Source organism: Staurois parvus, unplaced genomic scaffold (genome assembly GCF_062004578.1).
Source record: "Staurois parvus isolate SC_StPar_1 unplaced genomic scaffold, SC_StPar_1.0 ptg000306l, whole genome shotgun sequence".
Taxonomy (NCBI): domain Eukaryota; kingdom Metazoa; phylum Chordata; class Amphibia; order Anura; family Ranidae; genus Staurois; species Staurois parvus.
In genome coordinates this window covers 58,938-82,618 of record NW_028318102.1, presented here as the reverse complement: position 1 = coordinate 82,618, position 23,681 = coordinate 58,938, and the positions used below count along the sequence as shown (strand labels likewise).

At 47.3% G+C, this 23,681-nt stretch overlaps 1 protein-coding gene across 3 annotated transcripts in view; it reads left to right on the top strand.

The window, feature by feature from the left end:
• The window catches only part of LOC149457695 (rap1 GTPase-GDP dissociation stimulator 1-A-like), a 309,574-nt gene that overhangs the window by 258,455 nt on the left and 27,438 nt on the right, over nucleotides 1-23,681 (top strand). For all 3 annotated transcript variants that reach the window (XM_089683341.1, XM_089683340.1, XM_089683339.1), the window contains one exon: nucleotides 1,091-1,222. In XM_089683341.1, coding sequence (XP_089539467.1) covers nucleotides 1,091-1,222 — 132 coding nt within the window. The remainder of the gene's footprint in view (nucleotides 1-1,090; nucleotides 1,223-23,681) is intronic.

Below are 23,681 nucleotides of genomic sequence, written 5' to 3'. Positions count from 1 at the left end.
GATGAGAGGGAGGTATGAGGAGAAGTGGGGGGTCTGTAGAGCCATCTGTGGAGAAGAGCAATCCATTGAGGAGAGAGGGTTTAAAGAGGAGAGAGGGAAGGTCTGGGGAGGGTTCTGAAGAAGAGAGGGGGTTTGATGAGAAGAGGGAGTCTAAAGGGGCATCAGAGGAGGAGATTGGGGTCTGAGGAGGAGAAAGGGGAGGTCTGGTGCGGTCTGAAGAGGAAAGAGGTGTCTGAGAAGGAGAGGAGAGCCTGAAGAAGCCTGCTCCAAACTGATAATGATCTTCAGTAAGCACCAGTTTACTGGGGGATCAGAAAGAAATGCTAGAGTAAATTGGACCAGATATTATGGAGGTTTTTTTGCCTTCTTCTGGGCCAACTGTGGATATAGGATTCTGTATATGGAGGTTTCTTATTTATGTATTTATTTATTCTGCTTATGTTTTTTAATTGTTTGAGCTAGATGAACTAACTGACTACGTAACTTTGGAACCAGTTTAGTCACTATACAGCAATATTACGTGTATTCATGTTAGAACTTAAACTGAAATTAAAGGTTATTTTTTTTTCTAAATAACAAACATATCATACTTATCTTTGCATTAATTTAAGACTTTACATAAAGTCTCAGAAATCTTTCATTAAGGTCTTCATGTTATATAGTTTGAACACCATGTCATAGATATATTATGTATCATTGTAAAAGAACATTTTCTACACTCCTTTTATTTTTTCATTTTTCCTGTCTTTCTGCCTTCAGTACATTCTGGCCTGGTACAAGCATGCAACTCGAATTCTAGACCTGCATAGCTGTTAAATGCATAACAGCCACAAAAGTAGCATTTGATTCAAGGAAATTCCATGTTTAGTGCAGAGACTGAGTAATTTCACTGATCCACTGGGAGCTCCCTATAATGAACTGACACTATACAGTATCAAAAATATGAAGGAGCAACATATGCATTTGAAAGTCACATTTAAAAATGACTTAACACCAAATGCTTTTATCCTTCAGCTTTGCTTATTATATTATTATAAATATTGTCACCATCATCCTGCATATCTTTAACCATATTTTATATCATTGACAGATGAATCCATGCAGAAACTATTTGACAATGGCAATGGTGTTGTCTACCAAAATATCCAATCTTGGCTAACCTCACGGCACACCCTTCTTCAAATGACAGGTGCACTTGCCATAGCTAACTTTGCAAGAAATGGTAAGTTTTGGGGTTAAGACCCAAGAGATTAATCAATGTTATGAAAATTGAGTTCTTTTGTAAATGAAAATGCTAGAAAACGTGTAGTTTTTTGCCCTTGGCAATCAATGAGATTTCAACTTCATTTATAGGGAAATACATCAGGAACTTTGACTGGGCAAGAGGAAGAATATGTTTTTCAGAATTCTACATTTTCAAAATGTTTTCATTATTTTTTTTTTTTTTTAAAGCAAATATTTATTATGTTGCAGCTTAAAAATTCTTAGGCTTTCGTTCTATTTTCATCAGGTGATCTGGCCAGTAAGTCTGTTGTATTCAAAAGAACAAGCTCTCCAGCAGATTGTATCAGTTTCAAGGATGAGACAAACCATTCCACACTGGCAAGGGTGCTTACAGTGCTCAACTTTATTTATGGAAAATCTTTATCCCAAAAGGAAATAAACTGTTTGTTGTAACTGCTTAAAAAGTATTAGCTGAGTTTGGCTTCAATTTGTTAGTGTATTTCAATCTGCTAGTACATCTAACATCCCCCCCCAGACTGACAATGCTGCTGCCTACTGTGCCCCTGTGCTTCTTCATCCAGAGTGGGGGCACTCTAATAGGGAAGGTGTATTACTGGACAGATTACCAGGTGTAAACAGAAGAAAAAAAATGTATAAATTGGCACCCTTTCAGAGTGCCAATAGTGTTCAAATCATCCAGCACTCCAGATACTGAAATTAGGTTGATGTCTACTCTGAAAGGAAGATGGTTATCATCACCGATTATGAAGCTCATTTAATTGTGTTTGTGTGTGTGTGACACTTTGTTAAATTTGTTAAAATTTTAAAACAACCCAATTTTTTTTGTTTTTATTGGAATTTACATAGTTTAATTGCAGCACTACCCTCTTGAGGGCCACTGGATTTATTATGAGTCCCCATAAGCTCTGCATGGCCAGGCAACATGCATTTTCTACACAGTCATTGAGCTGGTTTTTAGTTGTTTTTATTAAGGGGTCAACAACGTGGATGGGGTCTAGGGGTATCTAGGATGCCCAAGGAACTGTAAACTTGAGGAAAAACTTCTTAGCAACAATATTTTACAAAAATGTGGATCCGAAAATAACGTTGTTTCTTTTAGAGAGCTTTAAGCCCCCCTTGGTGCACCTCATCAGACCCCATTATGAATCCTTCCTCTTCACCTGGCAAAGGGATTCCAAGATCTAGCAGTTAAATAGTCCTGGATGAGAAATAGTTTGGTTTTGCACCTGACCGTCCTCTCCCTCTATTTGGCCCAGGGGGTGTAGGAGTACTTACACTGTCCTGTCAGTGTGGTGGGTTGGTAGCTGCTTTCAGGCCTTTTGGTGTGCTGGCTCCTTCCATGCTGCACAGGATGTCCTCTGTAAGAGATATGGCACAGTGGAGGTCCTCCTTTCCAGTATCCTGCCTGTAGGTAGGCTCCCCTCCTTGGGGCCTCTTCCCAGACTCCACACTCCAGCCTTCTCTCAATCCATCTTCCACCTGACTGCCCTGCTGCTCAGGCTCTGACAAATTTAAGGGTTGTCCTTGGTCACCATGCCTGGCCTTCTGCCTGGGGATTGGTCAAGGTCCCTCAAACATGCACATCTGGGCCTCCTCCCCTCCTGCACTGTTCTTCCAGAAAGTTCTCTCAGTTTCTGGAAGGGTGGGAGGTCTCCAGAAGCCTTGACCTGTAGAGCCTCCCAGCCTATCCTGAGGTGAACTCATTCCAGGCTGGTACCCAGCCTCTAACTACAAAAATCCCATCTAGATAACCTGGAGGGTGCTATATAATGTATTAATGTACTTTGAAATTTTAACACAGAACATACAGGCAATTGGAGATAAAACCGAAATTATGGAATCATTTTCATTAGCAAAATTTTAATTATATGTTTTATTCAAAGCAACTAACTTCTTCTCTGTTCAATGGAATTTAAATCTTGTTTATAGTGTTCTTTTCAATACTGTTGCAAATGTTTCAGCATTTGAATTATACCCCTCTGTCTAGTTCATCCCAGCCCAACTCAATGCAGTTTAGGAGACTGTGCTGGTTATTCTATGTTTTGAAGCCTTTTGTTTAGTTATTTCCTGCTGAGGTAGTTTTGAAATTGCTTGGAGGTGTGCTTTGGATCATAATCTTGCTGTAGGATGAACCCTGACCCACTAAACATAGTGCAGAATGTATTGCATGGTGTAAGCATAGACCAAAGAAAGTGTTCTGCATTGCTCTGCCAGATGCTGTGGTAGGCCTCTTGGCTCAGGGTGCCAGTCACTCTATGCAGGTCACCAACTGTGGGTCCAGCAAGCAAGCCCAAGATTATCAAGCATCCTCCTCCATGCAAAAACTGATAGTTAAAAGTGAGATGTGCTGTGCTTTCAACAATGTACATGTTAAATACTGCAGTATTGGTAATAATGTCACTCATTACTTAATCACTGATTAAAGGTTTTCTTCAACTTAGCAAACAATTACCCAACTCCACAGCCTCTTAGCCCACATCATCCCCAGAGCCCTGATATTTGCTTAGCTCTAGTGAGCCTCAGTCAATTACCTCTAGTGCCTCACCTTCCCCTGTGAAATGCCCCCAGCCCACCTCAACCCTGAAGCCTGCTAGTCCACTGACAGCCTCTTAACCTACTGTAGCCACAGAGCACACAGCCTTGTCCATTGCCTGCAAGCCTCTCTTTGCCCCAGGGTTCCCCCAGACCCTCAGCTCCAGCACCCTGTCCCTGATATGTGTTAAGCCTACCTCAGTCCCAGTGCTTTCCAGCCTGCCTCAGCTCCAATGCCCTCTGTCCAGTATTACCCAATCTTTTTCATTCACAGCCTCTCAGCCCAGTTCTGCCCCAAATACCCTTATAGCTCCACAGCCCACCTCAGTTTCAGTTATCTCCAGCTCTCTTCAGCCCAAAAGCTTCCCTGCTCACCATAACCCCAGAATCTTACCCTTAAGCTCCGAAGCCAATTTTGCCTCCATTGTTCCTCAGCTCCACAGCCTCCCCTCCAGTCCACCTTAAGCTCTAGAGACCTCCAGAGTCCCCCAGTGCTACCTTAGCTCTAAAGCTCCCCAACCATTATCAACCCCAGTGCCCACCACAGTGCCCACCACAGTACTCTCCACAGCCTTGTAAGACCATCTCCCTACCTGTGCCCCCAAGCACCACTGTCCAAGCCCTAGAGCTTCCCCCACTGCTGACCTCAACTCCAAAGTTCCTCAGCAACAGAGCTTCGCAGCCCTCTCCACAGCCTCTCAAACTATGTCAGCCCAAGAGCTTTCGAGCAACCCTTAGAACTCCCAGCTCAGCCCCAGTATTCCCCAATGCTTCTATAGCATTTCAGCACACTTTATCCATCCCAGATCCCCCCTTCCCTGAGCTCTTCAGCCCCATTGCCCATCAGCCTATCTGAGCTACAAAGCCCCCCTAGAGTGCCACCATTCCTACCTTTTCCTAAGAGCTGCCCAGCCTCCTCCAAAGCCCAACGCCTATAGCCCAAGAGACCACTAGAACCCTCCTGTAACCTTGGCCTCAGAGCTTCCCAGTCCATCGTTTCCCTAGTGCTTCTCTCAGCCTTTAGGCTCACATCAGACTCAAGCTCTCCAGCCAACTTCAGCTCTAATGCCCCCTCTCATCAACCACATCAACAGCCATTCAGCATACATTAGATCCAGGCACCCCAGACAACTACCTCAGGCATGGAGCCTCCAGGCATCCCAGGCCACCTTAGGCTTGGAGCCTCCAGCCACCTCTACAGTCTCCGAGCCCAAAAGCACCAACACCTCCCAGAACTCCTAGCCCAGCTAAACCCCAAAGCCTCCCAGACCTTTTCACAGCCTCCCAGGATACCTCATTCCTAGTGCCCCACTTTTCCCATTACACATGACTCCCTAGGCAAACTCAGACACGATACACCCAAGACTTGCTCCATAGCCCCCAACCCACCTCTACAACAAATACCCCCCACCTCCCCAACCTATCTTAGCCCCAGTGTCCCAGCTCGAGAGCCCCTCCTCTATTGACCAGCAAATCTCTTAGGTCCAGTGGCTCCAAAGCCCTAATCACAACTTTCATAATTACTTCAGTCCCAGAGTCCCCCACTTCCTCTCCACAGCCCCCATCCCCCCATTCTCAGCCCAATTGACCCAGGCACTGGCCTCTCCTCTCTCTTTTCAGCCACCAGTATAAAAACCATTCCTGTTCTGTGTATGATTGTACTTGATAAAGGAGGCAAGGCCTCTGAAACACGTTGTACATGCTCCCTTCGCTTCTTCCCAGTGGATGCCATGTTTGTTAAGGACAGCAGTTGATGCTGCTGCTTTCCATCCTTATATGGCGGGTCCGGTTTCCAATGGATGACAGCTGTAGCTGGTCTGTGGACTGGGCTCATCATTCTCAGACACAAACTGTCTTTTCCCTCTACGTCCAAGCAGCGCTTCTCTTACTTGAATGTAACTTTGTATATTTTTTTGTTTAATAAATGACACATTGTTTTTACTAATTCCTGCACTTTTGATACCTTGTTGCATGAGAGCCCTCCTTCAGAGCTCCTCTAGCCCGCCTGAGCCCCAGTGCCCCCCAAAAGCTCCAAAGCCTTACTAGATATTACTCTTAAGCACCAGAAACCCCAAGGCTCCCCTCCTCATTATAGGGCCCCTCTATATAGTCCCCCAGCTCCCTCCTCATCTCACTTTGGCCTTAGAACCCCACTTCCAGAGTTTCCCAGCTCCAGTGGCCATGGCTCATACCACAACCCTTAAGCTCCAGTATTCTCCAGCCTGCTTCAGCCCATAAGCCTACCTTAGCCCCAGAGCTATCAAGGTCCCCTCCACAACAACCCAATTCACAGCCCCCTCCCAAGATGTTCAAAGCCAAACTCAGTACCAGTGTTACAGACAACTGCACGCCTCTCATATCAGCCCCAGTCCCAGAGTATCCTCCCTAGCACATACCCAGACCATCTCAGCCCGAGAGCCTTCCAGTCCTCTCCTCTGCCACCCAGTACATGCCAGCACCAGGGACCACAAGTCCCTTTCTCAGCCTCCCAGCCCAAAAGGCTCCCTAGCCTCCTCACATCATTCCAGGTTACATCACACTGAGGTTCCCCCCATCCCCCTCCACAGCCTCTCAGCCCACATAAGCCCAGAGCCACCATTCTTCCCAAAGCTCCACAGCTCACATCAGCCCCAGAGACCCCTAGCCCCTTCAGCAACGCTTCATCCTCAGAGTTTCCCTTCCCCCTCCACAGTCTAATCTGACTCAAAGCTTTCCATTTCCTTTTTGAATCCCCTCATCCTGTCTAAGCATGAGAGCCCTCCTTCAGAGCTTTCAACAGCCTGTTAGCCCCATTCAACAGCTCTACAGCCCACCTTAGCCCCACTGCACACATATACCAAAGTGCCTACAATCCACCACAATACCAAAGTCCAGCTCCAATGCCCATAAGTGAGCCTCAGTTCCAAACCCTTCCTCTCTAATGTTTTAAGCCCCCCAGACTACCACCGCCCAAGGTCTCTGATACCCTTCTATACAAACCCAGCTTCACACCCGTTAGCCCCCTTACCAACCTCTCAGCCTGTATCAGCTAGAGAGCCTTTCCAGCCCCACTAGGCCCCTCAGCCTATTTATAACTCCCCAGCTTATCCTAACTGTAGAGTCTACCCTCAAGTGTCCCCCAGTCCTCAGACCCTCCAGGTTCCTCCATGTCCCCTTAGCCACAGAGTCAACCAGCTCATTCTAAATCCTCCCAACCCACCTCAACTCCAATGTCTCCCAGATTCCCTGGAACGCCACAACCCACCTCTTTCCCAGGGCCCCCCAGCTACATCCAAAGCCTTTCAATCCGAAGACTACCAGCTCAAAACCACCGTCCCCAAGAGTTCCACAACCCACCTTAGCCCCAGTGCCCCCCAACAAACTCCAAACACTCTGATCACCCCAGTAAGCCTCAGCTAAAAATCTCCCCTCCAATGTTTCAACATTCTCCCGACTTCCTCAACTCCAGGGACCCTCAAGATCCCTACAGAACCTCCCAGCCCCTTCACCAATCTGCCTCAGCTCCAGGTCAATCTCAGATCACCTCTCAGCTTTTCAGAGCTTCCTAGCCTTCCTTTCCACCCACTTCAGACCAAGTAATCACTGGCTCCCTCCGCAGTTCCTCAGCCCAAATTAAAACTTCTAAGCCCACTTAACCCCAGAGCCTCTCAAAGCTCCAAAGACTTAGTAATCCCCATTGCTCTTAAGCACCAGTAACCCCAAAGCTGCCCTCATCAATATAAGGCCCCTTTATATAGTCTCCCAGCTCCCTCCTCATTCCACTTGGCCATAGAACCCCATTTTCATAGTTTTCCAGCTCCAGTGGCCGTTTCTGATTCCACAACCCTTTCCAGAGCTTCCGAGGCCACCTCCACCCAATGACCTCCATTCATGTATTTTGCAGCCTACCTCAGCTCATAAGTCTACTTTTGGCCCAGAGTTATCAAGGCCCCATCCACAGCCACCCAATTACATAGAAACATAGAAATTGATGGTAGAAAAAGACCGAGTGGTCCATCGAGTCTGCCCTTTTTTTGTATGTGTGTTTTCTTTTGTTTTTTCGTCTGGGTATGTCCCAAGTATGTTTGAAGTCATTTACTGTTGACTGGCTCACTACCTCTGCTGGAAGATTATTCCAAACATCAACTACTATTTCAGTAAAATATTACTTTATGAGATTAGTTTTGAACTTTCCTCCAGTTAATTTAAGGTCATGCCCCCATGTTCTTAATTTTGGTTTTGTGTTGAAAATACTGCCCTCCTGAACCTTATTCACCGCCTTAATGTATTTAAATGTTTCAATCATGTCTCCCCTTTCCCTTCTTTTTTCCAAACTGTACATGTTAAGTTCCTGAAGTTGCTGTTGATATGTTTCATCCCCCCTATATCTCCTCCCAGAGAGCTCTACAGACCAACTCAAAACCAGTGAAATCAAGCCTGCTTCACATCTTTGCAGCCCCCTTAAACCCTAGGTCTCCCCAGCTCCCTCCACAGACTTCAATCCCCAGAGTTTCCCTTCCGTCTTCACAGCCTACCTCAGCTCCAGAGTCCACTCAAACCCCTCCAAAACCAAAATCAGTACCCTTAATCTCCAGAGTCACTTTCAAGAGCAGAACAGCTTACTATAACCAAAGAGCCTCCTCCAGTGTCCTTCAGGAGCCTACCCTCAGTCCTCAAAAGCCTCTCAGTCCACCCGAGCCCCAGAAGTCACCTGCTCTTTCAGGCCTCTAGCCCACTTCAGCCCCATATTTCTCTAGCTCCCTCCTCAGCCCTCCTCAACCTGAAACACTTTATCCTAGCATATACTGTATGTTCCCTCTAGAGCTACACAGTCCACCTCAGACCCAATGTCTCCCAGCTAACTCCAATTCCTTTCAGTCTAGCTCAACCTCAGTGCACCCCAGCCTATATCAGCCTTAGTGCCCCCCAAGCTAACCTCAGCCTTAATAGCCCCCAGACCATCTCAACCCCAAGAGACTCCAGCCTCCTCCATAGCCTCACCACAGCTTCCCAGACTATCCCAGTTCTAGAGCCCCCTTCTAACTCGGCCACCTCCAGCCCACCTAAGTCTTCTTCAGGGCTCTCCAGCCCATCTTAACCTTAGAGAACCCCCACCCAGATCTCTACAGCCTCATCATCCCTAGTCTCCCTTCCCCTCCTAGCTCCATTCTTAGCCTCCCAGAGCACCTAAACCCCTGACCCCCTGGTTACATCCACAGCTTACCAAATTACCTCAACCTCTAGAGCTTCCATGCCCCTCCCTGAACTACACAATTACCTTAGCCCCAGTTCCCACAACTGACTTTAAAACCTTACAGCTCCAGATCCCCCTCTCCCTCCAGTATCTACTAGCCTACTTCAGCCCCAGGTACCCCCAGCTTCTCCAATAATCTCCCCAAGTCAGAAAACCCTTGCCCTAACCAGAGTTTTCAAGCCTACTCTAGGCCCCACCCACATTAGCCACAGAGCCACTCCCACAAAAGCTCTCCAAACATCTTTGGATATTTTATCTTCCTCATCTTTTAGCTTCCTCCTTAGCCCACCTTAAACATAGGTTGATTGGAAAGCTGTGGGTTTGTGGGGGACAGACTAAGTCTCTGAGCCCCTCCAGCTGGCTTCATTGCTGAACAGCCTAACTCTGGGACCAAAAGCCCTGTTCCACAGCCTTCCAGACCCAATACTTTCAAGCAACCTTCCTAAACCCTAATCCCACCTGTGACCCAGAGGCCATTAGTCCACTTTACTGCCTCCAAGCCCACCTTAGCCTCAATTTCTCCAGTTGCCTCCTAAGCTGTGCAAACACTCTTCCCCAAAAACCTCCCTAGGTCTAGTGCCCCTAGTCAATTCAACATCCCCCACAGCTTCTTCCACCTCCTAGAGTTCCCCAGGCCACTTCAACCCCATAGCACTCTAGCCGTCTCCAGTGCCTATTAGCCAACCTCAGCCCCATGGCTTCCATATCCCCTCTCTAGAGCTTTACAGCCCTGCTCAGCCCTAGTGATCCCCAGTCACTTCCAAAGCTGCTCAGCCCCAGAGCCCCTACTGCCCGCCTTCAGCAACTTACCCGCCTAATTAAACTCCAGGGCCCCTTCCATCCCATTCTTCAGCTCCTCAGCCTCCCTAATCTCCCCTGCCCATCTTAACTTAAGGCCTCCCTTTTCAGTGTCAGTGCCTTTGAAGGGGGCTTTTGGGGGGTGTCTCTGGGGGTAAAGTAGGCTGGTAATCTGTTGAGGGGCTTGGGAAATCTGAGGAGATCCTAGACTTAGGGTGTATGGAGTTGATGGGAGGTGTCTGGGGTGGACATAGCTGGGAGGCTCCCTCCAAAGGACTCTGTCAATCTCAACATCCCAACCCCCTGTACTCTTCTGGCCCCAAAGGTTTCCTGCACTCTCCACAGCCTCCTAGGCTATTATAGCCTCCAAGCCCCCCACAGTCTTAACCACAGCCCACCTTAACCCCAATGTTCAAAGCCTCAAAGCCACATCCAAAGGTCCTAAGCCAAGTTCTGCCCCAGGGACTAGCAACCCCCTCTACAGCCTCTCTGCCCTCTCCACAGCCCAGGCCTATTTCAGACCCAGATTCCCTCCAGATTCCTTGATAGTTCATCTCCCTTCCTCTGCTCCAAATCCCCCTCATAACCCAGAAGCCTCTCTGCTAGCAGTACTATCTAGCCTGACCCAAGAGCTCTTTTCTCTTCAGTGTCTTCCAGTCCACCTAAGTGCAAATGATTACTAACTACAGTACATCAACAACTGACCTCAGCCCAAGAGCCCGTCTAAATTCCAGAGCATCCTTGTCCTCTTCAATGCCTCCCAGCATACCCGATCACCAGAGTCCAACCTAGCAACCCCTACATTCCCAAGTCCAGCCCATCCCCAGAATCTCCCCAGTACTCCACAGCCCCCAACTTTCTAAACAGCCTCTAAACCCACCTCACCCCCCAATACTGCCAATCCAGTATTCTCAGGCCCCCAACACAGAACCTCTGTTTGCTTTAGCTCTAGAACTCCCAAGCTACTTTTACACGCACAACCCCACAGCCTACCATGGCACCAGAGCCCTCCATCATCCTTCACAGTCTCTTAGCTCACCTGAATAATATAACTACTGTCCTATTTACAGCCTCTCAGCAATCCTCAGCCCCAGAGTCCCCCTTCCACCCTCAAAGGTCCCCAACACCAATGCCCCCAGTCATCCTCAGCCTCCATTTTCCCCATTAGAGCTCCATAAGAAACTTCAATTCAAGGACAACCACTCCAGGGCTCTACAGCCCACCTGAGCCCAAGAGCTCCCTAGCTTTCTCCACAGCTTCCCAGCCCACCTAAACTTTAGCCTCTTCCACAACCTCCTAAGCTAAGTAAGCCATAGAGTCATGATGCCCTCTGCACAGTATTCTAGCCTACTACAGCCTGAAAGCACCTATACTGCCTTCATAGACCATCTCAGCCCCAGTGACCCTCAGAGCTCCAAAGCCCACATCAGCCTCAGTGCCCCTCCTTCAACCCCCTCCACAAACCTGCAGCTCACCTAAGCCCTGGAATCTCTTAGGGACTTTTACCCCAACAGCTTACCTCATCACCAGTGCACTCCAACCACCTCAATTCCAGAGCCCCCTGCACACTACACCTGTTGCTTAATCATCTCCTTCAGCATTAGAACTTCCCCCTCCTTCCAACCCTACAGTCCCCTTTGCAGGTCCCCTCAGCTCCAGAGCCTCTTCCCAAAGCCCCCCAGTCCACGCTATCCCAACAGCAGACCTAGTAAACCTCAGCATCTATAGTTTCCCAATTTATGTCAGCCCTCGCCCTTTCCCCCACCCGCAGACCTTCAGTCCACTTTAACTACAAAGCACCCTTTAGAGCTCTCCAGACCAACTTAGCCCAAGTATCAACAACATTAATGGTTTCCCAGCCTACCTCAGCCCCAAAGCCCCCTGAAGCCCACTCAACAGTATCTTAGACAATCACAACCCCCAGCCAACCTTATCCCCAGAATCACCCCAGAACCTCCCAGCTTCATTGACCTTAGCCTATTTTACAATCCCTCAGCTACCTCCCCCTGAGCACCCCAGCCTTGGATTCCAACTCTATTATCTTTCAGTCTACCCCAGACCTAACCTCGCAAACCCCTCAACAACCTCCACCACCTCTCAGCCAAGCTACCCTTCAAAGCACCCCAGCCCTCTATGGCTTTCCAGCCTACCTCTGCCTACCTAGAGCTTCCAAATCCACATCCAGAGTACTACAAGCACCAAAATCACTAATCCCACTTTCAACCCTAGTGTCCCCCAGCCCATCAAAACAATAGACCCTTCCCTCACTCCACTGATCCCCAGACCTCAACACCCTCTCATTCCAAGTGAACATCAGAGCCAGGCCCCCACCCCAGCTACCTCTGCATCTCATACTCCCCCCCCCCCCACAACTTTGAAACCTCTCTCCAGGACTCTCCTGGCTATTTCTACACCAGTTCTCCCAGCTAATTTCCGGTTAATAAGGGAATATTCCCCTCTGTGTCTTTGTATTCTGACAGCAGGGAGACTTCCCCACTGCCAGAAAACACAGATCAGTGCTGATTGAGAGGTTAAAATCCAACAGGGTTGTTGGAGAAGTGATCGGTAGCCAGTCAGGCCACCTAACCCTACAGCTCCCTAGCTCCTTCTTCAACCTCCCAACCCACCTCAGTTCCAGAGTCTCCATCCCCTCTTAACCCTACAGCCCACCTTAGCACCAATGTCCTCCAGCCACCTCAGTTCCAGAGTACCCCAGGGTATCTTCTCACCCACAATTTTTTCATATTTGATAGGATTTATTGCCTTCAGAAATGTGGGGCCGCAATGGGGGCTAAATTTTTACCATATCTGGCAAACCTCTACATGGGGTGATGGGAGCACCCCCATTATTTTGGAACAGGGAATCCCTTTAAAACTCATATCAGGATGTACTTTCGGTATATAAATTATCTGATCTTTGTTGTAGATAATCAGATTGGGGATCTGGATATTTTTCTGTCCTAATTAAATAATAATAAATTGAATCTGAAATTTAAGGGACAGATGGATAAAAAACAGATCCGTTTTATGTCTATTTAACGGGGATGGGAGAAAGTATGCACCAATTTATTTAGGAAACCTCTTTCTGGCAATAGTTTGTTGTAAGCCCAGTATGGCCATCTGAAACATACTATCAAAAGCATTCCAGTAGGGCAGTTTCTACGCATAGAATTTGTAGTGATGAATTCCAATTTCAAAAAAGAAATAGAGCTGATCTTCTTGCTAAAAAGAGGTTAGAATGATGTAAAAATACCAGAAAACTTACTTTTTCTACATCATATAGTTTAGTGTTTAAACAAATTAGGTGCATTATAGACAGATACCTACCCTTGTTATTCCTATTTGTGCTTAGTTATTAAGAAATGGTATTAATGTAGTCTCAAACAGAGCTCCTACATTAGGAAATACCTTGTCTCCCAGTTTTTTTTAATGCTATGAGCACCCAAAGTACTACCTGGTTACATTTTAAAGGTAACTATAAATGCAAGCAATCACCCTGGGAAACATCTCTTACATGCCTGAGACCCACTCCGTGTACCTTTATATAATACACCCCTCTTCTCCTTATCACATTACTATCCTCTATTCCCAAATCTCATTTCTTTACCCCTCTGCTCCACCCCAAAACTTGTACATCTCCCCCTCATTGCTATCATCTCCGTACTATTGCTCTCATCACCTCCCCAAAATGCCTCTTCCACTCCTCCTTCTCATTTTCCTCTCCTCTGTTCCAAAAATCCATTCACTATATCCCTCTGCTCCTCCCAAACAATTGTATATTGTCTCCTCACTGCTTCCTTCGCCCCTCTACGGCACCCACCACCTCCTCCTATTACTCCACTCTCCCACTGACCCCAACACCTCCACTAGTAGTTTTTCACGCTCCTGCACATCCCGCTCCCATGCCACCTTTCTCACCCTTCTCCTCCTCATAACCGCGGGGGACATCTCCCCGAATCCTGGCCCTCCACCACCTTCCTCACCCGCACAACACCCTCCCGCCTCCACGTCCCGCCGCAACCCCCGCAACTTAGTATCTGTCCCCCTGCTCCCTAAAATCTCCCCCCCCCCGTTTTCATGTGCACTCCTGAACGCCCGATCGGTGTGCAACAAGCTTACCGCCATCCACGACCTCTTTGTTTCTCGTTCCCTCAACCTCCTAGTGATCACGGAAACCTGGATCCAGCCCACTGACTCTACCTCCCCTGCTGCACTCTCCTATGGAGGGCTCACCTGGACCCACTCACCCAGGCCTAACGGTCGTAAAGGTGGTGGGGTTGGTCTGCTCCTGTCACCGCAGAGCACCTTCCGAGTCCTCCCAAACCCCCCCTCCCTATCCTTCTCCTCCTTCGAGGCCCACTGCGTCCGACTATTCTCCCCAACCCCCCTGAAGATTGCTGTGATATACCGGCCTCCTGGATCCATACCCCGCTTCCTGGATGACTTCTCCTCCTGGCTACCCTTCTTCCTCTCCTCTGAGCTACCCACCATCATCCTTGGGGATTTCAACATCCCTGTCAACCTCGACAACCCAGACACAGGCCGTCTCCTCCACTTAACCTCCTCCTTTACACTTGCACAGTGCATACAATCCACCACCCACTCCAACGGTAATATCCTTGATCTTGTCTTCTCCAACCACTGCGCTCCCCACAACCTCACTAACACCCCCTTCCCTCTCTCTGACCACAACCTGATTACCTTCTCTATCTCCTCGTCCTCCAACGCCTACCCCTCCAAATGTCACACTACTACCAGCCGTAACCTCCGCAACCTTAACCCTGCCCCCCTCCACTCTGCAGCTGATCATCTCTATGACAGCATCCTCCCCCTGTCCTGCCCCGACTTGGCTATGACCGCCTACAACAACACGCTCTCAACAGCCCTTGACTCACTAGCGCCTTTAACCACACGCAACATCAGACCCCGACCGCTCCAGCCTTGGCAGACTGATCACACCAAAACCCTCAAACGACACAGTCATGCCCTGGAGCGACTATGGCGCAAAACCAAATCCCAACAAGCCTTCACCCGCTACAAATCTGCCTTCCACAGCTACACCTCCTCCCTCCATGCTGCCAAACAGGCCTACTTCTTGACCCTCATCAAGGCCCTCTCCTCCAATCCTCGCCGACTCTTCTCCGCCTTCAACACTCTACTCTCTCCACCCCCACCTCCACCCTGCACCTCACTCACTGCCCTTGAGATTTCCAATCACTTCAAAAACAAGATTGACACAATTCGCAAGGACATTGCCGCAACTCACACGCCCTCTCAACCCGTCCCCTCTCACACAGCTACCCCCTTATCCCCCCTCCCCCTCGACATAACCCGCAGGGACTTCGTCGCTGCTCAAACTCTCTCCAACCCCCTTCACCCTCACTCAGCTACCCCCTCCTCACCCCTCTCCCACGGCCCCACCACTGCTCTGACCTCCTCTTCCAACCCACCCTACATTCCTCATACTGAAGCTCCCCCAACACTCCGCACCTTTGACCTTACTACCATCGAGGAAGTCTCCAAGATCCTCTCTGATGCCCGCCTCACCACCTGCCCCCTCGACCCTATCCCCTCACAACTCCTACGACCTCCTTCCCCCTCCATCCTACGCTCCCTCACCCACATCTTCAATCTCTCCCTCTCCTCCGGCACTTTCCCCTCCCCTCTGAAACATGCACACATCACCCCCATATTTAAAAAGCCCTCCCTGGACCCTAATGACCCGAACAACCTCACACCCATCTCCCTGCTCCCATTTACATCTAAACTCCTCGAGCGCCTAGTCTACACCTGCCTATGCTCTCACCTCAACGACAACAACCTCCTCGATCCCCTACAGTCCGGCTTCCGTCCCCTACACTCCACCGAAACTGCCTTACTCAAACTCTCCAATGACCTGCTAACCGCCAAAGCTAATGGCCACTATTCAGTGCTCCTACTCCTTGACCTCTCTGCGGCCTTCGACGCAGTTGACCACCCCCTCCTCCTCAAAAAACTACACTCCCTCGGCCTCAGAGATTCTGCTCTCTCCTGGCTCTCATCCTACCTGTCACAACGCTCCTTCAGCGTTACCTATAATGCTACCACCTCCCCCTCACTCCCCCTCTCTGTTGGGGTCCCTCAAGGCTCTGTCCTCGGGCCCCTTCTCTTCTCCATCTATACCTCCTCCCTTGGCCAACTCATACACTCTCACGGCTTCAACTACCACCTCTATGCCGACGACACACAAATCTATCTCTCAATCCCCCACCTCACCCCCTTGGTCTCAGCCTGAATCACACACCTACTGAGCGACATATCAGACTGGATGTCGCTCCACTTCCTTAAGTTGAACCTCTCCAAAACCGAGTTTCTTGTCTTCCCCCCAGCCCGGACACCACCCCCCATTGACTTCTCCGTCACATCCAACAACGCTACCATCAAACCCGCCCTGCAGGCCAGAGTACTTGGTGTCATTCTGGACTCCAACCTATCCTTTCAACCCCAAGTCCAATCTTTAACAAACTCGTGCAGACTCCACCTCCGCAACATCGCCAAAATCCGCACGTTCCTAACCCCAGAAACCACTAAACAGCTCATCCACTCCCTCATCATATCACGACTCGACTACTGCAACTCCCTCCTCACTGGCCTGCCTCGCCGCTGGCTATCCCCGCTTCAGTCCATCCTGAATACGGCTGCCAGACTCATTCACCTTTCCAAACGCTCTGTATCCGCCACCCCCCTCTGCCAATCCTTTCACTGGCTTCCGATTGCGCAACGGATCAAATTCAAAATCCTAACGCTAACATACAAAGCTGTCCACCATACTGCCCCGAACTACATCACTGACCTAATATCCAAGTACCGCCCAGCACGCACACTCCGCTCCTCACAAGACCTCCTTCTCTCTAGTTCCCTGGTCTCCTCCTCCCATGCCCGCCTCCAGGACTTCTCCAGGGTGTCACCCATCCTCTGGAACTCCCTGCCCCAACCCATCAGATTATCACCTACTCTCCTCTCCTTTAGGCGCACCCTGAAAACCCATCTCTTCAGGGAAGCCTACCCCACCCCCTGCTAACTTGCCGACCTCCTCCACTCCTCCTACCACTCCATCCCCCACAGCTATCTCCTCCTGTGCCACCATCCCCTCCCTCCTAGATTGTAAGCTCGAAAGAGCAGGGCCCTTGATCCCCTCATGTTTTGCATTGTATTGGTATTGTTCTGTCACATGTTCTGTCCCCCTTTGTAATGTAGAGCGCTGAGCGAACTATTGGCGCTTTATAAATACTGTATAATAATAATAAATAATAATAGGAATAGTAGCTGCCCATGTTGCTTTCATGTCTTGGGAGGTGATGTGGTAGTGTCTACTGCTCCTTCTACTCCTACTCGTAAGAACCAGAAATTGAACTATTTTTACAACTGTAATACCAGATATTTGGTCTACATTAAAAAAAATGTCAATGTCAAAAACACCCACCTCACCTCAGTCCCAGTAACCTCTACAGGCAGCCTCACACCCAAAGCCCCTATAACCTTCCTGCCTACCTCAGCCTCATAGCCTCCAACCCCACAAAATTCGACAGCCTACTTTAGCCCTAGTGTCCCTTAGTCAGCTGCAAAGCCTCTCAGCCCATAACTCCTCCAGCCACAGAGCTCATCAGACATTCTTCAGTCCCAGAGCTGTCCAGCCCACTTAAGATTTAGCCCTACTACCCTTTCCAAAAAATCTTAGCCCAGGTAAGTACCAAGGCCTCGCAGCTCTCACCCAATCATCATATATTACCTTCTGCCCCAATGTCACTTCTAAATTCTGCCACCAGGCCCCCAATACAACTTAGCCCCAGAGTCCACTCTACAGCCTCCCAGTCTAGTGAGTCTCAAAGCCTCACACTTTCAGAGTTCAACATCCCACCTTAGCCCCAGATTTCCTATCCTCCTCAACATCCTTCCAACATACCTCAGCCACAGAGCTTCCCCCAGCCTCAGCCCCAATGTCCCCAACCCCAAAGCTCCCTATACTCAATTCTCTACTGCCCACTCCATAATTTCCAAACCCCCCAGAGTTCCCCCAGCCCATCTTGGCTCCAGAACCCCACACCCCACCTTATCTCAAGAGTCCCAGCCACCTGCACAGTCCCCCAGTCCACTGAAGTTCCAGACCTTCCATCCCCTCCTTAACTCCTCAGTTTGCCTCAACCTTAGAAACTGTAGCCCTAGTTTCTTACTGCACACTATACAGCTTCTAAACATCCCATCCATGCCCCCAGTCTGCCTCAGTTCCAGAGCTCCACACTTCACTTTATTACAAAAGCCCCACAGCCACCTTCACACCCTATCAACCCACTTCAGGCCTGGAACCCCCAGCTCCTAAGTTCACCTCAGCCCTAGTGCCCCCATCCCCTGTTATAGCTCCTCCTCCTAGCCCACCTTAGACCAAGACCCCCTTCAGAACTTCCCAGGCAACCTCAGCCCTACATATATTTCCCAGCCTCTTTCAAAGCAATTGCAGCCCAAGAGCTTCCCAAAAGCCTCTCTGCTTCTTCCCTTCCTCCTTTCCCCCATACACAATTGCATCACACACACACATTCAAGTTTCACAGCCCATCAACCCACTTCAGTCCCAGTGTTCTCCCATGCACTCAAAACCAACGTAAGCCTCATAAGCCCTCAGCTCACTTTCCAGTCATCCACAACTACAAAGCCCCCCTTTTTGCCCACTCCCAAGCAACACAACCCATTTCAGCCCCAGTACCCTTAACACTACCCATCTCCAGAGCCCCCTCAATCCCCTCCACAGCCTTTCAGCCCATCTCAACCCCATAATTCCCATACCCCCTCTAGTGATCTGCAGACCATCTACACTCCAGGGTCTCCAACCCACCACAGCCCCAGTTCCTGGCTATCCTCCTGCACAGCCTTCCAATCCACCTCAGTCCTAGACTCTTCTAGTCACTTCCAAAGCCCCTCTACCCTAGAATCCCTCTAAAGTACCTCAGTCCATCTCAACCTTAGAGTGCCCCCAAATCTCTAGCTTCCTTTTTTTTACTGCTGTCTTTTCACTTTTTGTTAGAGAGTAGCTACATCGGTTTTCCATGGTCCCACTACATGTAGGAACAAAGCCACCCTCAATGACTCACTCCTGGCTAATCTGCCACTAAGTGGCTATGTTCCAGAATAGTGTCTGGGTACAGAAGACAGAATAATCAGGTGCTAGGCCCCTTTTAGTGAGAGTACAGTGATATCATGGGTGAGTCATGACCCACATATAAGCCAGGTTGCGAGGAGCCCTAGTGCATTTGGGGCATGGGAGCCAAGAACCCCATACCTATGTGGCCAGAAAGTGGAGGATCTGGACAAGGCTCGAAGCCAGGGAGAGGTAGACATGCACTCAGAAGAGTCAGCTGCAGATTTCCTGACCCTTTTGGAGGTAGGGGCTAGGGTGGATTGCAAAAGGCATTTAGGCCAGGCCAAGAATTCCCTGGAGTGAGGCTATCCTCCTGGAGGGCCCCAGGAGAGGTGTACCCATGGAGGAGGTGACTGCAGAGATCCCATCTCAGTGAGTACTAAAGACCCCAGGTTAAAGGAGAAACTACTTAAGGGAAGATGGCCTACTTAAAGGACTATATGATGCTTTCACATGTGACTGCTGTGGACTGTCCACTATTTGTGATTAACAATGTACTGTCAAGTGACCCCGGATAGTATGTAATGTAATGTGACTGTGCAATTTTCCATGTTCATGTACTACCAGTACACTGCAGCAACCCTAAGTGCGGACATTACTTCCTTTTGGGGATATAAGGTCCAGGAATGTTGGGTGGAGGCCTTCGGACATGGAGAGGGCACAAGATGGTGGAGGGTTAAAGCCTCAGTATGAAGGAGAGGAGTGAGTCAGGTACTGTGCAGGTACTGTGCTCTTGGTGCCAACATGTAGCCTTGGACTTACATAAGGGCTATGGGATTTGTTGTGTGCATAGAGCAGTGCACATGGCTGCAGAGCTACTGTACACTGCTAATTCCACACAAATGGAAGTGAGAGGGAAAAGGAGAGGTTATGGGGCTCAGGGAGGAGGCAGAAAAATGCAGTAAGACAATTTAATAAATAATAGATTACATAGCCATTAAGTAGCGTATGCACATGGATTATTGTTTAAGACTAAGGATATTGTTTAGAGTCACTTACACTCCGGTCACATCGGGTGCGACTTGGCATGAGATTTGCATGCCCTGCGACTTTCAAATCATATGCCAAGTCACACCCTATTGTCAGTTATTAGAGCTGTCATATTGGTGCAGTTCCGACTTGGTCGGAGTCGCACCAATTTCTTAAGTAGTACATGTACTACTTTTGTTGTGATTTGCATAGACATCTGTGTCAGAAGTCTTCCAAATCGCAATTGAAATCGTGCAACTTCACTGTAAGTCGCACAATTTCAAAATCGGCTTTGATGTTACCAGGGGCTTAATGATGTAATTATGATTACAGAACTGCTTTGATTTGTGATTTTTTTTTATATATCTGCCTAGAGTTCAGCTTTAAAGTAGAACTTTACCTAAACAGAATTACTCCATTTCACATAACCCTAAGATATTGTTTTTCCATTTTCTATTTAACCCCTACTTGCACAAATACATAAGTGAGTGCAGATGTAGAATTATTTCACTAAAAATTATTGGCATACTCCCATAAATTGTAAAATAATGTGTAACATGTGATAAGGTGGCTAAATTCAACACATTTTATAAACAAGTAGTACAGGAAATTATTTTAGTTTTAGGCATATGTTATAGAAAAGTGATGAGGCTTTGCCATTTTTATCCTGTGCCTGTGTTCTGTGTCCCCTATTCCACCTTCCACTCTGCAATCTAATAGTTCCCTTGGGCACTATGGTTTTTCACTTGTAAGTTAAAAAGTAGTGACTGTGAACAGGGGTGGGAGGAGAGCCGTGCCCTACTTTCCGCTTCTAACCTTCACAGAATGATGAAGCATTTTAGCTCGCAGCTGATAGAAATGTCAGCTTTGCGTCCACTGCTCCTAAAAGGTGCTTACTTCCATTAGGATATCCCAACTGGACTAAGATTGAATGTCTGACATCCTCACAGACTGGAGATTGAATCTGTTGCTACTGGCGGCTAGGTTTATGGGGTGGATGCAGATTAAAAGGAGATAGTGACAGTCAAAAAAGAAGAATGGCAAAATCACATAATGCCATGTGTTCGCTAGACAGCTGCAGTCTCTGTTTTATGATACAGAATAATGGAATACTCGGGAGATAAAGAAGAAAGCCACAGGGTTATATCATCATTTTAAAAAAAAAATCTTTTACTTCACACCTTTAAAATCTACTTGCACACTAATTAATGTGCAATACCTTTTGTGAAAACAAGTACTACAAGGAAATTTTGATGTTTCTTTTTCTGTTCCATAAATATATATATATTACTGTGCAAAAGTTTTAGGCAGGCGATGTTGTAAATTAAGACAGTTTTCAGAAACAGAAGTGATAGTTTATTTTTATCAATTGACAAAATGACAAAAAAAAGTAAATGAACAGATGAGAAATCCAAATCAAATTAATATTTAGCGTGACCACCCTTTGCCTTCAAAACAGCAGAAATTCTTCTAGGTAGACTTGCACACAGTTTTTTTTAGAGGGAACTCGGCAGATAGATTGTTCCAAACATCTTGTAGAACTAATCACAGATCTTCTGTGGATGCAGGCTGCCTCAAATCCTTTGGTCTCTTTATGTGATCCCAGACAGACTCAATATTGTTGAGATCAGGGCTCTGTGTGGCCAAACCATCACTTCCAGGACGCCTTGGTTTTCTTTACACTGAAGATAGTTCTTAATGACATTGGCTGTATGTTTGTGGTCAATGTCCTGCTGCAGAATAAATTTGGGGCCAATCACACACCTCCCTGATAGTATGGCATGATCAATAAATATTGGCCATATACTGTCTTTTTTTTTTTTAATTCAGCCAGAGAGCTGAATTTAAAAAAAAAAAAGCGAGGATGAATCCCCCTGCAGAGACATTGGGGGAGATTTACTAAAACTGGAGAGTGTAAAGTCTGGTGAAGCTCTACATAATAACCAATCAGCTTCCAGGTTTTGTCAAAGCATAATTGAACAAGATGAAGTTAGAATCTGATTGGCTATCATGCATAGATGCACAAGATTTTGCACTTTCCAGTTTTAGTAAATCAACCCCATAGTATTCTAATTGATTCTGACTCACCGCTGTCAGAATACACTGATCAGCTGTAGCCACTGATCAATAGAAGTTTTACAGTTTGCCCTTTTGATAGCGGTAGGTCAAACAATCAACTTTCGTTAAGCAGGGACCAGCCAAATTTTATTCATTGTATGTCCAGCTTTATTAGACATAAGTTGAACCTGGTATGGGCTTCTGCTGCTATATCCTTTTCAAGTTTCAACATGTTTGGCATTCAGATAAGCGGTTTTTAACACTATTGCTATTCAACTGCACAAATAATCATTTGTTACATGTTTTATATGGACAGCTTCAGTTTATTGGATGTTTTTTGTATTTCACATGATTCTTTGTAATCTCTAAGGACTAAGGTACATGAATGCCTAGTTCTGATTTGTTGTGAATGCTTTAACTGGCACTGACAAAAATTGCATGGCCAAAGCTGCTTGGTTCATGCATCTTTCACATACTTTCCTATAAAGAAAAAAATAATCTTTTTTCCTAGTGAATGAACGGATAAGGTATGCACTGTATAGCTTATACCAGTATTTTTCAACTGGGGCAGAGAGCACAGCCCACACCTCCACCCGGCTTGCTCCTCCTCTGCTATCTGTACTCCTGTTTGCAGCTCATGAAGCTGTGCTGACCGCCCGCCCGCTTATGTCCTACCAACCATTTATACTTAGGGATGCACCAATATCATTTTTTTTATCAGCAAGTGCAAGTACTGATACTTTTGGTCAAGTACTCAACAATTCTTTGTGGTGCGATTTGCATTAATGGATGCAGATTGCACTGCTAAAAATAGCATGATTCCTGTCCAAATCGCATGCGGTTTCCCCACTGCTCCTGTGTGAACGCAGGCTTGTCACAGGTGTGGTGTGGGAAACCTCCCTGCAAGCATTCCATTCTGTGTTTCATTGGTAGGAAGGAAGAGAAAGCAGAGGGGATTTGAAATCCCTGCCACTTTCTTTCCTCTCCTTGCAGCGATGACAGTTTGGGCTATATGGCATCTGATTGGTCAGCTGCTGCTTTACTCAATGAATAAATTGTTTCTGGATAGTTTTCCTTCTTTGAACTTTTCTATTACTGTTTTTTTAATTATTTTATATGCTTGCCTATTCTTATTGCCAATTTGTTTTCTTTTTGACACACTTAAATAAGAGTGTTGTTACCCTTCAGATTCCTTTCAGGTTTTAAATTAAACTTGCTTTATAATTGAAATGTTATCACAATAAAATCTATTGGACCCTCTTCTCTTTTGACTTAAAGTTGGACTACAGTGGGGAAAATAATTATTTGACCCCTTGCAGATTTTGTAAGTTTGCCTACTTACAAAGAAATGAAGGGTCTATCATTTTATCATAGGTGCATTTTAAATTACAGAGACAGTATATCAACCAAACATCCAGAAAAAAGCATGATACAAATGTTATAAATTGAGTTGCAGTTCAGTGAGTAAAATAAGTATTTGATCCCCAGGCAAAACATGACTTTGTGCTTGCCAACAAGGGTTTCTTCAAGTACTAAGGTAAGACATTTCTTGTAGTTGGTTACCAGGTTTGCACACATCTCAGGTGGGATTTTGGTCCATTTTTCTTTACAGATCTTCTCTTAATCCTTAAGGTTTCTTGGCTGTTGCTTGGCAATGCCATGACCTTAATGTTCTAT